Genomic DNA, 16593 nt, shown 5'->3' with positions numbered 1-16593 from the left:
CTTTTAGAACCGCTGTCTGGATCCTTTTTCACTGCCTAGATGAAAATTGGATATTTTGGTATATACATGAGGATTCAACCCTCATTTCAGGAAGAAAAAATTTTCTATCATGTATTTAGAGAAAAATTACAGGATAGGGTACTACTTAGTTTTAAAATTAAATCCATACACACCCCAGATGTGGGGCTGGTTGGTTGGTTTGTTTCTATGTATGTGACTTGGCATTGTTCTGAAGACATGTGCAATGCCAAAACTCAGACAGATGAAGCAAAGCTACACATGTTTACAGGACAAAATTCAGGCAAAATTTAATCACATACCAAATCCTAGCTCTCCTTCAGTTGTTCATGGAGACTGTGTTCCTTGTCTTCACTGGTTCTGACAGATCAAATCATTATTGCCTGATTTTTTAATGCATATTTTAACTGAAGTCTTGGTTATTTTTTTAAGTAGTTGCAGCGTAAACATACACATGTATGTTTACATATTAAGAATATTTCATTCAATTTAATTTTAGATGAAATAATTTTGAGTCCAAAGGCTACTGCTAACAACTGAAGAATCAAATCAGCTGACAACATTCCCAAAAAACACACAAACCTCTAAGATTCTAGGAAAGGGTTAAGGAGACTCTTGAACTGAAGTGACTTTTGAGGGAGGGTAAGCTTTCATCTGGATCCCTAGGAAAGATTAATCTGAAAATCTGAAGAGGCCTGAAGTGAACTTTTCTGTATCAGTTCTGTGCATATACCATTAATAAATTCACAGTGCAATGGCAAGTGCACTGTTGCTTAAAAACTTGGCCATTGCTTTTTTTTACCCAAAAGAGACAATTGATCCATTTCTAATTTATATTGAATATTGCACCCATCCGTTCTTCCAGAAAGAGACTAGTGGCTGCTGAACTTTGTCCTTCTATAAGTTGTTATTAATTGCAGGCTTGCCTTTTCTAAGAAAGAGGTAAGAATTGTCTGTGAAACCAGAAATAGTTTGGGACAAAGGGGCAAATCTTCATATGGACTGTGCTCCACTCGAGTAAGACAGTTTATACCTGTGATGCCACAATTTTGAAGGCCAGAATTTGACTTCAGCTGAATCTGAAGTTGCTTAGGGAATCTGGGTGGATGTGCCACTTGCATAATGCTAGAGCTAACGCTGGGAGGAGGGAAAACATGCCTTCTTGGTTCTTTGTGGATGATTTGACCTTGAAATGCGACCCATGTGAGTGATGAGTTTTCTCCTCCAACAGAACAGCATGCAGTACAAGAGCTGACAAAAGCCTCCATGAGCGGTATCGCAATAGATGGAGAAGTACTAGCCTATTTGGAATTGGCACAGGTCAGTGTGCATTTTTTTTAAAACAGATTCTGGCCAACTTCAGGACTTGCTTTTAGCACCTTACTGGTTTTGAGCGTCGCTTCTAAGTGGCTCAAAGTCTGAAGTTCTGAGAGTGTCTGACAATAAAACTTAGTTTTATCTGCTATTTTAAAGAAGGATTTTTCCATTAGTTCAAAGATGAGACGTCTATTTAAGTAATCTCAGAGGCATTTTCTTTCAAATACATATTTTATTTTTTCTTGATTGTGGAGCTTCCAAGCCCCACGTTCTCATGGCCATGCTTCAGTAGCATGAAATGCAATGTAATGAAGCTGTTCAGCTTTGTAATGGTGAATGATTCTTGGGTTCCTTTCAATTCAGTTCTTGTAGATATATTTAGACATATATTGCAAAGACAACATTTTTTTTTTATTCTTAGAATGGCTACTCAGAGCCAGTCATCTGATCATTTAGTGACTGCAAATCCTACTATTTTATGTTCAATATGTTTCAGTGTTTCTTGCGCTCACAGTTAAACTGCACACCTCTGTTTTCCAAAAGGAGTCCTACAGCAGTCTCCCAGATACAGCAGTACAAGCTAAAATATTTTTTAAATTTTATTATTCTTACATTTCACATTAACGATGAGTCTGGCAGCAGCTTGGCTTGAAGTCTGGGGTTTAGGTAGCACTGAAATACAGCACAAGCTGGACACTGTGCAAGACATCCTGCAGCTGCTTTCAAGCACCTCTCTTGCAATACACATAATGCTGGTGCAAAACCAGGACTGAACCCCTTCCAAGAAAAAGCAGCTCGCTTCACTTCATTTTGATTTTATGAAGGATGTTTTGGTTTTTGGTTGGTTTTTTTTCTCCTGATTGGAGACAAAAGTAGTATGTTTAACGACTGTTAGGATATCCTCTGTGCCCAGTACCTACATCAATACGGTGTGTTTATAACCGGAGAAGATCACAGTAGATGACAGAATGCCAAAATAGATACAGATGCTATACAATCTGACTTGCATTACAGCTGTGCTTCCTTACGACCACAGGAAACTTGTACAAGATTTTGTATTGAGCTTCCAGTAATACTTGATTTCTGTTGACAAGCATCATTTTCCAGGGAGATACTTCAGAGCAGGGTTCTGGTGCAGTCATAGCAGAAGATTCAGATCTGGCATGCCTTGGGTTCAGATCCTGGATCGGACCGAACGCAGTTTGCCAGATGCTGTGCGTGCTAAGGAACTATCCACGAGCCTTTTGGGCCACTGGTTGTTCCAGCAGAATGTCCTCAAGGTCTAGGGCATCTAGAGGCCACTTCAGCCTCAAAAGCTCCCCCATATGCTTAGGAAAGCGCTGCCAGATACAATCTGCTAGGGACCGTTCTAGCTTTATTTCTTAATTAGGGCTGCAAAATGAATAATTACCTCAGGAAATGGAATAAGCTCTTTGTTTTTCTTTACAGTTCCACAATGCTAACCAGCTGGCAGCTTGGTGCTTGCACTACATCTGTACCAATTACAACAGTGTTTGCTCCAAATTCCGCAAGGAAATCAAAGCTAAATCTTCAGGTATGGGCACCTTTCCTTCCCAGTTTTTATGTGGTTTCCCCTTCTTTCTCCCCACCCAGTTGATTAAACATGAAGACTAAGATGAGCTCAGATAGCTAAGCCATGAGACTATCTTGAGTCGCATTCATAAATAATTCTTATCTGTAAAGAAAGGTCATAATCATTAACCTGATTCCTGGGCAAGCATTATGTTCTATAACTATTTCAATGATGCTAAAAGGAACAGAGCTATTTTCAGGCTCCACTATAAAAAACATACTCTACAACAGACCTGCTTTTTTACAGTCCTTGGTGGACTAAGGCCCCCTACAACCAGCCGCTTTCAAAGTCTTTTCACCTTGTAATTAAGGCATATGAGGAAACTGGGGGAATCCCCAATAAACCAGCTAACATAGAGACTGGATAAATGATTAGTGGCATAGCTTTTTGCAGACATTTCTGGGATTTGTGTATCTTATTGATTTGTTTGGGGTTTTTTCAATTGTTTCTTTTTAATCAGATAATCAAGAATATTTTGAGAGGCATCGCTGGCCACCTGTGTGGTATTTGAAGGAAGAGGATCACTACCAGCGAGTTAAAAAAGAAAGAGAAAAGGAAGATGTTGCACTGAATAAACATCATTCAAGGCGGAAGTGGTGCTTCTGGAATTCCTCTGCTGTAGTTGCCTGAACAAAGCAAATAAGTGGAAATCCATAGCCAGTGTCAGAAATTAGTCTTATTGTTAGAAATAAGATGTAGTTCAGGTTTTCAGGAAACTTTGTTCCACATGTGCATTTATTATTGCTAGGGTCAAAAGCACAAGCTCCCTGAACGTGAGCCTGGAACAGCTCCTTGAAGTCATATCTATATTTTTGGCTAGTAAGCAGATAAATGTCTACCATTACTATGTTTCTTTTTATACACACACACAAAAAAAATCCAGCATTAATGTTTCAATCTCTAACTGGGAAATATTTTTATACTGTCTGGTGTATTTTGTTCAGAAAAAAAAATCTAGATACCGTTTTATTTTACAGACCACAAAATAACCATGTAGCAGCTTTGTAATTAGATTTTAACTATTTTTACTATGCGAGTACAGTGAAATAGACAATCTTCAATCATAAGAGACTGCTTTTAGAGTATCTCATAAAAAGTCATCTTAGGAAAAATCTAGTTGCCTAGTATAGGTTGTCTTTTTTAAACTAAGTACTGTGCACTGGTAATATAATTAAATGGTTATTTCCCCTTTCTAAAGTAAAGGGTTAGAATAAGATCCAATAACTGCAAGATATAGAGTGCTTGATCTTTGCTCAGCTGAATAATAGGCAGTATAATTACCTGTTCAACTGCAGGCAAATGTATTTCTAATATTTGCCATGTAAGTGCAAATAATTATGACTATGTGGGCCATGTGAAATCTAGTGATTCTAAGTATTCAGAGGTTTTATATGTCTAGATCAAAGAGAATATTTCTGAAATCATTTAGAAGGGCTTATTAATTTATATCCTTATACAAGTATGGATCTGAATACAAAAAGCAGTTACACTGCTTGCATTTTAATTACTGCATGGCAGTTACCTTATTCTGTGGGATCTTAACCATGCAGCCATTCCTTATGCTGAATTCCTTTTTGCTTGAGTGCAAGCAAATGAAAGGGCTGCAAAAACAAGTAGGAGTTATCTAGTGTTACAGCATTTTGTAAATGAAGAAGGATCTTTATACACAAGATCACTTCAGTTTGATCCAAATTGTTTCGTAGCTTTTCCCAGGTAGAACTCAAAATGTTAGATTATTTTTAAGTAGATCGTATATTTCCCCTGGAAGTAGATATTCCCAGAAAGCTGGGGGGCAAAATGATGGCAGAAAGGCAGGAATTCTGCAGAAGTGGTGCAGGGGAAAAAAAAAAAAAAAAAAAGACTCCAGCATTTTCAAATAGCCTGTGTGTTTATGACTTTTTATCAACCATTACTCTAAAGCTGCAGTGTTACACTAGATTACATAGGGATGAGAGCATTTTTTAAAAGACCAAAACTAAAATACATAGACTGTAGAACATACACATGCAATCCTGTACAGTGTCTCAGGCACAGTTCTGTAACCAAGGTAGTATTGTATATTTAGGTTCGTTAATATTGTTTTGTGCTGGCAGCTCAGCATACCAATGTGAAAAGCTGTTTGTTTGTGGTTTTTTTTCTGTATTCAAAGGCAAGGCAGTACAGTCAAACCCCACTACTGTAGGTCAGGAAAGGCTTTGGACTGAAAGCCATATACACCTCTACATATTTGCATTCTGAATGGACTAATTCTTGGCAGGTGCTGCTCTACAAACTTTTGTAAAGAAAGCAAGTGATGACAGATTCCTACCCCTATAAGATTCATCACCGCATGGTGATAAAGAAGGGCTATAAGTGATGGTTGCAAATATGTCTCCTTAATTCTTGGTCAGTGATAATGTGTATTATGGAGGAGAAGAATGAAGAAGAGATGTGTCAAGACTAAGATGAGATAAATACCTGTTGTCATAAAATGTTAACGAGTCACATTTTAAGTAAGTATTGCTACTAGGTTTTACACAACCAAAGCTACTGTATGATTGTAATCTTGCCAAACTGTAATGGATATATAAATGAACCTGAGGTATATGCAATAATATCCAGTTGTGCTAGTTATCAGCTGCTATAACCAAGTGGCTGGTTCATTTGGTTAATGCTGTCTATGGCCTTTAATCTTGGTGGTTATTTTGTGTTTTTTATTTTGCAAAAAAAGAGTCAATAAAACTGTTTAGTTACAAATTGTCTCCCAGCTCTTTAAAGAAGCTTCGTAAATTTTGTATTTGCATACTTGGATGGCATATTAGGATTTCTGGTTGGGAATGTCAGAAGGAAATCCTACAGCATTTGTATGTGATGGTAGAAGGTTGGTGCTCGTCACTTACTGCTAAACTGCAGAGCAAAAAAATCTCTTGCCACTTTTCCCCATGGTTTCTGATATTTAATTACCATGGTATTACCCAAGGGACATGAATCTAATTAGTCATGACAGACGCAGGGAGGAAAAATGCAGGTAAACAGCAGGAAGTCCATGAGGTCTAACTTTGTACAGACACTCTTTTCCCTGTTGTCTCACTGCCCGAGTTGTCAACCATTGAACAGAATCTCTCATTACCTGTTAGTGAACTCTCAGCAACTACCTCCCTGAATGTAGGTTGTTTAGTTGATAGAGATAGAAAGTTGATTCTTTTGTAGAGGATTTTTGCAAGATGTCATACAGAGTGCCATGTTTGTGATCTTTTTTAAAGCTCTTAAGCAATGCCAAGGACACTGAAAGTAAGTACATTCAGCACACAGTGTACATTTTTTTTAACATGCTGATTTATGAGAATGTTACATAACCTTTATTTTTGGAAGCAAATTTTTATTTCTTTGCTCTTACTGTTAGAAAAGGTAATGGTCTCAACAGAAAAAGTGAAGACATTAGATGTAAAAATGTTTCTCTTGATTGATTATGATAAAACCAGTAGCATGGAAGGAGGGAGCAAATAAGAAGCATTGCTCTTCTGGGCATTCATTTTTTAAATATTATGACCATTTAGAAAGAGTTTTATGTCCTTTGTTTCTGGAGACTCTCATTCAGCTATTTTCCTAAAAACTGTGTTTTTCTATTTGTTATTTAAGACAGAATTTCTGCGAGCAAGTTCCTCTGCATCACAACACAAGCCACTTTTCTGTGGCTTACCACCCACAAACAGCACACCAAAGCCAGAAATAGAAGATGGGATTGGCCACCTTGTGTTTTGTAAAATGGGATTGGCCAGACTTCAGCCACAATTTACTAATTTCATTCACTGAAGACCTACTCATCTCTGTCCTTTAGTCAGATCAGGCCTCCAAGTGTGCAAAGGTAAGCTAGATAGTTCTAAATAGTGGGTATATTAAGAAGGGTTGCCCAGGAGAAGAGACTAATCCAGACATCCAAGGGCAAGAGAGAGGATGTAGGAAACAACGGGTCGGTCAGCCTGACCTCCATCCCTGGAAAGGTTATGGAACAGCTCATCCTGGAACAGGCTGCCCAGAGAGGTTGTGGAGTCTCCTTCTCTGGAGATAATCAAAACCTGCCTGGATACATTCCTGTCCAGCCTGCTCCAGGTGAACCTGGATTGGACCAGATGATCTCTAAAGGTCCCTTACAATTTTGTGATTGCCTACTGAGCACTGAAAGCAGGGTTGTAACACAGCAAGTAAGGCAAGAGCAGCACAGTGCTTTATTGCCCTAATTCTTCAGCAAATGGCCCACAGATATCCCTCAAGAATCAGTTACACCTGGAAGTGTTTGATTCGTAAAATCAGGGCGTTTTTCCAGGTTCCATTAACAAGAACCAGGAGACCAGCTGAAATGCATCTTGGAAATCCTATTCTGGGGGCCAGGTCTTCCATCTTCTGCACAAAGAGGTTCAGGTAAAGATCTAAAGTACTAAATGGGATTAATTTTGATACCTAAACTCCAGGATGGTGAAATATATTGGTTCTTCCACACTTCTTAAGATTACAGTCTGGTGAAGAGATTTGCTTTGTCAGATGAAAATACAGTTATGTCCCTACTCTGTCCTTTTTTTTCTAGATCACAGTCTTTATACTCTTGTCACTGATTAGGCCAGCATTTATTTATTCTGGGTTGGAATCCAATGTATGTACTATACAGCGAGGTGGCTTGCCACTCCTGCATCCCGGCAGATTTTTGGTCTAGTAAAATGATCTAACAGCATTTGCATGAATCTACTTCTCCTGCAGGCAAAATTCCTGTTGAAATGGATGCGATACCCCCACACACACACTCTGGGCTTTGAGGTGCCACTTAATGAATTTACACATTATCGCTTGCCTGTGTTCCAAATCTGGTAACAGAAGTTTTCTCTGTGTACTGCATGCAGGATAAGATAGTGTGTTAGCAGCAATAATCCCCATCCTGCAGGCTCTACAATAGGATAATTCATTGTCAGTTAACATATGCCTTTGCCTTTAGCTAAGAGAATATAACCCGTGTCATGGATTCACTTTGCACTAGCAGCCAGAGTAGTGAGACTATGTATATTTATACATGCAAACTAAATCCCACACTGCTGCTTACATAAAAATCTTGATTTCTGGTAGAAATATGAAAAGCTTTTGGATCAAGGCTGCAGGAGACTAAGAAGAAAATTTGAACATCAGAGGATGCAAGAATGATTATGCTAATGTATCCCAGCTCTACAGAAAGTCAAACTGAGATAAAGATGTGATTCAGAGAGAGCAGCTAGCATGGGACAACAGAATTGTAAAGGCTCCTTTATAATTGTTCAGCCTTATTATTTCATTTGTAAGCAGGCTATATAGCTACAACATCCCACTGCGCTGCTCTGCAGCAATTGATGTTCTCATCACGCAAGTCCTGCATCCCTGCTCCACAGGGTGGGGGGACACAGGTTACTATGAAAACATTATATTGCTGATTCTTCTCAAGTCCTTCCCTGTATAGCACTGCTACCCCACAACCTGTCCTTTGGCCTGCAGAGGTGCCCAGTACCACCTGCTGGACATGGTTATATTTATTTTTGTCTCATGCTGAAGGATATTCCAAAACAGCAAGGACCTTATCCCAATATATGAAGGATCTTCAGCCAGTCTCCTTCACTGGGACAGCACATTGTGGAAGAACAAAACTCTGTGGCAGCCAGGTGTTGGTTTGTTTATGGAATTCAAGATAAAAAAAAAAGTAAAGTAAACAAAAAACCACTCACAGTCAGAGACCAAGTCACAGAACACACAGGACCAGGTGTTGGTTTGTTTATGGAATTCAAGACAAAAAAATGTAAACAAAAAACCACTCAAAGTCAGAGACCAAGTCACAGAACACACAAGGACCAGCTGCGTGACAGCCTGGACAGCAATATTTCAGGTACCATTTGAAGATGCTAAATGGGGAAGGGATAGATTCCTTTTAGATAGTAGCTCTGGTTTTCAGCTTTAAAGAAAAACAGTCTTCATTACTGGATAAATTTAGCAAGCTGGGTGCCATCCCTCCGTATTGCACAGGTCTGAGCAACCACACTGGGGACTGTCTCTTCTCCCTGCTCCATTCTGGCTGCTCTGAAGTTTTAGATAAGCAGCCAGGTAATGACACTTCACAGGGAGGATTTTCCTAAGACTTTTTTTTTTGCCTTTAACGCTTTCTAAAAAGGAGGCTTTATTACTCCTGGGGATTAATATTTTTTTAAGTTATGGCTGTATAATAAGGATTACATGGCATTCCAGGCATTAGTGCTGAGTAGTCAAATTATCCTCACAGGTTAAAAAAAACACCAAAAACCACAAATTACAATTAACACTATTTTAAGAGCATATGATTAAATTTGCATCTTAGTCATTAAATCTAAGTTGGTCATTCTGACTGGATGATCAGATGTGATTTCCCCTGTCCCCCAGCTATTACAAATATTAGTTGTGCACTACATATTACAAAGAAATTTCTTTCTTTAGATTTCTCTCCTGGGTCCTCAATTACAATTAGACTTACAGCCTGCTTGTCAAGTTTTGTGGATCCCTGTGCTGATTATATCACATCTACATTTTCAATTGTAGAATGTCTAGGGTTAATTTTAAATAATTAACAGATCTCATCATGTGATGAAAGTTTGTTAGATGATGATGCCTTTTCCCCCCAAGCAGTGTAAAGAAAAGGGGTTTCTGAGGAGCCTCTGGGGACTCTGAGGCCCTGTGAGTGCTCCCCGTTCCTGCCCAGAGTCCACAGGATGAGCTGCATTGGCTTGCAGGGGTTGTGATCAGGTGTCACTAATCCTGTGGTCTGTAAGACATCTGACAGCACTCTAAAACAATCATCTTAATCAAGTGTAAGTACTCACACACTACTCATCTTCAGAGATTAAGATTTGCCTCTCCTTTGTAGCTGTCCAAGGGGGACACAGAGCTTTTCCTGCCCCTGTCAGGCTGGTCTGCAGAGGCAGGTCCTCCCCAGCTTTGCTCCCCCTTCATTTTGGCTGGCCAAGGGCAGTTTGAGTACACTGACATGATTTCTGGCCTATGGGACAGAGAGCATCTCTCTGGCAGGTGCTGCAATCAGTGGAGGACTGCAGTTCCTACAGCTGCACAAACCTCTCCTTTCTCAGGTTTCCAAGGCTAGAAAAGGAACAGTAGTAATGAGCTGTAGAGGCTGATGTCTGCATTTAATGGGGTTTATCTGCTCAGAGGGGTCTGTTTGGTTGTTTGCTGTAGTCACAGCAAGGTTTGTTTTGTGGAAGCTAATTTGTTAAGAAGATGGGAGGAATAAGACGTAGAAATGACTACATCAAAAGGTAATTGGGTAATTAAAGACTTGCTTTCTTTTCTTCTTAGACTTCTCCAGTATGTCTGGAGGTGAAGAGGGGACTGAAGGTCAGTTCAGGGGTTGCTAGGCAGAATTTTCCAAACTCTTAATAGAGCTGATTGCTCCTCCATGGCTGAACAAAGGGGCAAGGAGGCTGGTGCCCGAGTTTGCTAGAAACCATGAAACGATTCACCTTCAATCTTTTCTACTACCTATTGGCTAGACACTCCAATAAGTGTTGGTCTGAGCTTGCTGTAGGGCTCCAGGAAGGGTTCTGTGGCCTGCCCTGAGCAGTGGTACACAGAACACCTGTGCCATGCACCTGTGCAAGGCAGGCACTTGCTGCATAAGCTGCAACTGTTGGGACAGCACTTGGTGACCTTGCTGTTCTCCTCTAGCTCCTTGGCTTCTGTTTTCCTCTAGGAAAAAAATACCAAGGAGACATTCCTCACCCTCCCAGCCCACTAACACAGGGTGAGAGACTGGGGAGGCAACTTCCTAGTTCTCTCTTTCTTCTACATTGTCCCCTCAGGCTTCAAAAGGTTGCCTCCTTAAACCTGGGTATACAGACACCAAAGAGAAACCCAGCAGTTTTGCCCATTGCACTTCTGTTCCTTCTAAGCTCTTTCTTACTCCTTCTCAGCCATGATGTCCACACAGAGCAGCTGAGCTGCAGAACCTGCCACATGACTGGGGATGTGAAGAGCTTGCATCAGTTCACAGGTAATCCAGAAAGGTTCATGGATGAGAAGTTTCCTGGGAGCTAATAAATACATAGAAAGCATGCCCAACTGAGCAATTTCTAAAGTCAAACAAATAGCTGGGAGTTTTCAGGAGACGTATCACTAGATGGTCATGCAGTTATTTGTTTCTCTGGGCATTGGGTTTTGCCTGCTGTCAGAGAGAGCACAAGGGACAGATGAATCCACAAGAGTCTGTAACTACTCTAGCATGCCTTACATCTCCTGGATGTTTATCCAAAAGCTGTACCATTCTGGCTCTGGATTGTTATCTTTATTTTGCAGCAGAGCTGAAACAGAAGTGGTTTTGCCAGGGTCATACAAATGTTCAAGACCTGCCCCTGATCTCTCTCCTTTGGGTGCACAACTAATGAGAATCAATTCTTGAATGGGCTGTCAGGTCCCTGTATAAGCTACAGGTTCAACTAATTTGCTCTTTCACCATTTCATCCACTGCTATTTTCTCTCAGGGATCCATCAGTGTAAGACAGATTCTCTTTGAATTCCCTTTTGGCCTAAATTGCAATACCTAGGGAGAAAAATGCAGCCACAACATTTTCCCCTTGTCCCTTCAGTAGTCAGCTACACTGTCATCTTCTGATTTGGCAGCATTTGAGTGAAGCACTAATCAAGTCAAAACCATTTGATATGGGCACTTGACATTTCATGAGCATCCTCATTCTTTGATACAGGCTATAATTGGGCACAGGGAGGGCAGGCTGGCACAATCACTGTATTTGTGTTAAGTTGTCTGCACGTTGGTAGGAAGTGGCATTCTCTAGGAAACCAGAAGGCTTTTCAGGAAGCGTTAGTCCTTCTAGCCTGCTGAGAAAGCAGGCATCTATTACATTAAGGGCTGTGTTGAGCCTGGGGGACAGGGGCAATTGGAGAAGCCCAAACTCCAGGAAGGTGGAAAGGCTGTCACGGAGTAACTAAGCACTCCCATAGTATGAGAGCTGAATGGCATCAAATGAAAGTAGCACATGGCAGGTTCATAACCAAGAGCATCTCTCCACACCAGTGTTATTTGAACTGCAAAATTTCTTGCCGGACAACACAGGCTAGAATCTCACACAGATCCTAAAAGAAATATTTGGGGAGGAAAGCTGTCCAATACAGGATCATCATCACCTCTGCTTCAGGGACTTAAGCCCAAGGCACTGAAAGTTGAGAGTATACCACAAGATACCATTTCATGCTTACATTTGCTTTGTTTCCCAGAGCATCTGCTGTTGGCCACTGTCAGAGGCAGGACTGGGGATTAAGCAGAGCTTCGGTGATCTGCTTGTGGCTGTTCCTGTGATCCTCATTAACGACACTCCACTGCAGAAATACCCAAGCCTGCTCTTTCTCTCCCTGTGCTGTGGGCAGAGTCCCTTACATTTAAATAGGTAGGTCTTCTAAATGGTGGCAATTCAAGAGCTCATCACTTACCTATTGGCAAGTACAGGCTCAGCCCACGAAGGGGGAGGAAGGAAAGCAGAGGAATTCATCCTTCATCCATCCATGGAAGATTCTAGCATTCCAGTGTTGTTCTGTGCAAAGGATTATTCTTTTAGAAGAGGCCAGATCCATGAAGTGATTGTGTCTACAGACAGAAAGACTGCAAAACAGAAGCCCCCTGGAGCACAGGAGTCAGACCCAGGTACCAGCTCCTGGGATTAAGATAGGCTAGTCCTTCCCAATATACTTAATTGTGAAATCTGGCTTCACAGTCTACAGCACATACTGGTCATTGTTCTGGATGATGCTAAATCACGTGAGAATACTGTCCTGGTTTGAGGAGAGGTGGGGGACAGCATCTGTCATTCATTTCAGTGGCCAGTCCAGCCCAAACCATGACAAATACACAGAATGAATACAGTGTCTGTCAGGGATTTTAAAGCATCTTGAATCATTTCACTCTAACCAAGTACCTAAGTAACACATTAGGTTCAGCTCTTGGTGTTGTGATCCCTGGAGTCACCTACGCTGCCCTGCTCTTTAAGAGGCCCTTTTACCTGTCTAGAGTCAATCAGTTCCCAGCTCTGGAGTTGCACAGTAGCATATTTAAAAAAACAAATCACTCTGTTGTACGCTGTGACAGTAGGGAGATATGCCTTACCTGAAGTGTAGCCATCAGCCTGTTGCTGACTGTAGAGAGCCAAGTTAAACATTGTGTCCCTCCACCACTTCTGCCTACCCTCTTTGTCTTGCTTTTTACTCACTTTGCTTATTTTCACACACAAGCTGACAAAGTACTGTCACTTAGTGTGATACACATTTCTTCTATTGCACTGGGAATAATCTTTCATTATTATAAGCTTTTTCAATTTTCTTAAGGCCTTTTACCACTTTGCCAGTGTAGCATAATTTATTTTGTTGAGTGGTTTACACATTAAAGTGTGTGAAGTTGTATTTATATGTCTCTGATGAGTTCTCTCCTGGCTAGTGGATCAGTGTTGTGGTTTTTTTTTTTTAATTGTAGCTCTCTGCTTTCACAGTGCAATTTTTCACCCAAAAATGAGGCTTCAAACCTGCTGACTTCTGCCACCTCACACCAGTTTAATCACCAGTTCAATTCTCAGCTCCAGATAGACAGTGTAGGGCCTGGCACCCTCCCTGCAGCAGGAGCTTCTCACTTCTGTCCAGAGCAGCTGAGGACCCTTCCAACAGCAAACTGCAACTGTTTCTCTGAGTTGCTGTCCTTTGGTTTTCTGGCTCCATGCCCTTAGTTTAAGTTACATATTTTTATCCATATATTATATTTTATTTTATTTATAGCTTAAAAAATTTAGGTTCTGTCTACTGTTACCTTTAAAATAGAAATAGTTCTTTCCTCCCTGTACATCCTCCTCCCTCTTGCAGCTTAAGCTTTTCTTAAGGTATGTAGCAAATCAAGTGTGACTAAAAATTACTGTGGATATACTCACATCAGAGTACAGGGAAACTTAACTCAGTTTTCTGAAAGTGCCTTTAGTGATGGAGAGCTTGTGCAGGTAAGACAGAACATGGCACAGCCAGAGCCATCAGACACAAACCAGTCCTCACTATTGTGAAAGAAAAGGGTCAACACATCCCTCCCAGGTACCAGATTGCAGTCACAGTACATCACTTCACCTACCATGAATGACTTTTGGGATGCACTCAGGTTCAGTTGAGAACTATGTTTATGTAAGGCTGAGTACCAAGGTTTTTTTTACTAGAGACCCAACCTTAGGCAGTACTCTTCTATTAGTCAACAGAGTAAACATTGAGTCTATTGGTACTAAACTGTTTAACAAGGAACAACTTTTTCCTAAAAATAGGATTTGAAGTTCTGGGAGAGTAGTGTCTTTTATCCTTGCCCTACATCAGTGACATCCTGGTTTTCAAACTGGGCCCTTGGAAATACTGCATGTACTTCACTGCCTTTTGGACTGGGAAAAAGAACAAAGGAAAGTAATATTTAGAAAAGGCTGAAGAGTAGATGGTGGGCAGCCCCAGAACCCAGGGCTGCTTGTTAGATACACAACCATGACCACCAGTGGATTCCCCTGTCTTCACCTTAACCGAGAAGGGTGTTTGCAAGCCTCACACACACACACAGCTCCTAGTCCTTCCTCTTGCACCATCACCCTCTGACCTCCAGCTGCAGGAAGGCACTGGAGCAGCTCGTTAGGCAGTACCACAGGTGAGCCCTTACGATAACCTTTACACCATCCCCTTTGAATGTGTGCCAGCTGCACAGATGGCTTCTTTTTTGGCTCTGCTTTCTGCTGAGTTGTACGTATTAAAGCCTGCCTCAGATCAAATCTGCCTTCCCATGGCCAGCTAGAACATAGCTGTGTGGCTAGTTGCGAAAGAGCATCACATTCCCTCATAAATATGAGGCTCAGTTCCTCTGTTTCGGGATGGTTTAGCCACCTGCTGAGAGTTTTGAAGGTTGCCAGGAGCAGAGGAAAGCATCAAACAAAAAAAAGCATTACAACATTTAAAAAGGGTAAATTAAAAGCTGAATGGTCTGTTGAAAGCCTGATTCAAGTGATAGGAGTGGCTGATCATTAACTTTTCTGTAGTAGATGAGGCAGTGCTATAAAAGCATATTAGTAAAATTAATTAATTTAGCACCGCAACATCACACTTAAGTGGGTGGATTACCCCACTGAATAGGGGAAGAGAAGATAAAAATACCCTGTGGAAGCTAATTGTAAGTACATCAGCTGCACAGAGAGCCCCACGCCTGTTTGTCCTCAATCACTGCATAAAGCCTGGGCAGCAATGCTCTGTCTTTGAGCAAAACATTTTCCCTTCTGTTAGTGACCAGCAAGGATTCATGGTCAAGATGTCCCACAAGACAACTCACCCCTACAGTTGTTAGATGTTTTACTACTTGTTCCTTAATTAAATGCCTCTTTCTTTAGCACAACAGCATAATATAACGGCAGGGAGCAGAGGATTGAGTCTAAAGATGACAGGAGATTTACAACCATTTCCTTACAAGAAGCGGCCTAGCGTGTTACAAACTACCACAAGGCAAACTCCAACGAAACCAGGAATAAAACATTTAAGTCTCCAATACCAAAACAGGACAGAAGAAACTGTGAGGAACCCTTAGCTCAGTCCATGACCAAACATACAGGTTAAACAAACACAGACCTAAACTGCTATCAGCCTGTGTAACCACTGACTTCCCATGAGATGGAAGCTTTCATACAAAGGAAGAAGGGCTCTGATAGAGCTCAGAAGCTAGAGATCTCATTTTCGAGCTTACACTTCTTACACAACAGAAGAAAATACCAGTTTAAGGCAGATGTGAAGCAGTTTACCTTTTGCTTCCTTCAGCTCTGAGTGCTCCTCCTCTTCCTCCTCACCTCCCTCAGCAGGCTCTGAAGTGGCCCCTAGGCTGCTGCTTCAGCCTTTATAGACTCCCTGGCCCCCAGAAGCCTTTGCAGCCTCTTCCCCCTCCCCAGGCCTCAATTTCAGTGGGCTTTCACCTGTTGGGGGATTAGATTTACCTCAGATACAGCATGGGGTTTAATTCTTGTTTCTTTCCATCTTTTTCTGCTGAAATTGCGTTCTGTTAAGCACAGCAATCCCTTCTTGGCTTCATTGTGCAAGATAAAAAACCTTTAAGCTGATTTTTTAGCGGTGATCTACTCATAAGTTTCGACATGTTCTTCTGTAAGGAGTTGTCTGCTACAGCCCTGCGTAAAACTTGCAGCTTGGATCTTGAGGAAGGCCTCAGACAGGATCTTGAGGAAAAAAGGTAAGAAAATTCTGATGACTAGAAAAGATAGTGGTGATTGATCCTTTTTTCTCTGCTGCTGCCTCTCCTTCGGTCTCCAGCTGAAATTTTCCTCAAATTGTTCATGTGTAGCCTTTTTATTCTTGGTTCCATTGGGGAGCAAAGTGTGAGGAAACAGCGTGTTCCAGTGTTATTGTCCTTTGCATAATAAAAGGAAAACAATCCTTCATGGTTGTTCTGTGACCTGCTGTATAGATGACAGATTCACCACTTCCCTGGTGGATCATTTCCTTTGATGCTCTATCTACCTATAGCATACGTGCCTATGGCTTTGTAGGGTATACATGCATGTGACTAAATATATGAAGAAAATATTAGGGACATTCACCTGTTTTAGATATGTCTGTCTGAGACCTCT

General features: G+C 41.1%; 1 protein-coding gene across 2 annotated transcripts in view; it reads left to right on the top strand.

The window, feature by feature from the left end:
* The window catches only part of RHOBTB1 (Rho-related BTB domain containing 1), a 55607-nt gene extending 49942 nt beyond the window's left edge, over nucleotides 1-5665 (top strand). For both annotated transcript variants that reach the window (XM_014940576.1, XM_014940574.1), the window contains 3 exons: nucleotides 1250-1338; nucleotides 2785-2890; nucleotides 3390-5665. In XM_014940576.1, the coding sequence (XP_014796062.1) occupies nucleotides 1250-1338; nucleotides 2785-2890; nucleotides 3390-3559 (365 nt within the window). In that variant the 3' untranslated portion in view covers nucleotides 3560-5665. The remainder of the gene's footprint in view (nucleotides 1-1249; nucleotides 1339-2784; nucleotides 2891-3389) is intronic.
* Nucleotides 5666-16593: the final 10928 nt, after the last annotated feature.

This window comes from Calidris pugnax, unplaced genomic scaffold (assembly GCF_001431845.1).
Source record: "Calidris pugnax isolate Ruff unplaced genomic scaffold, ASM143184v1 scaffold39, whole genome shotgun sequence".
Classification (NCBI taxonomy): domain Eukaryota; kingdom Metazoa; phylum Chordata; class Aves; order Charadriiformes; family Scolopacidae; genus Calidris; species Calidris pugnax.
The sequence above is the reverse complement of the archived record's forward strand: the minus strand, read 5'-3'. Positions and strand labels throughout refer to the sequence as shown.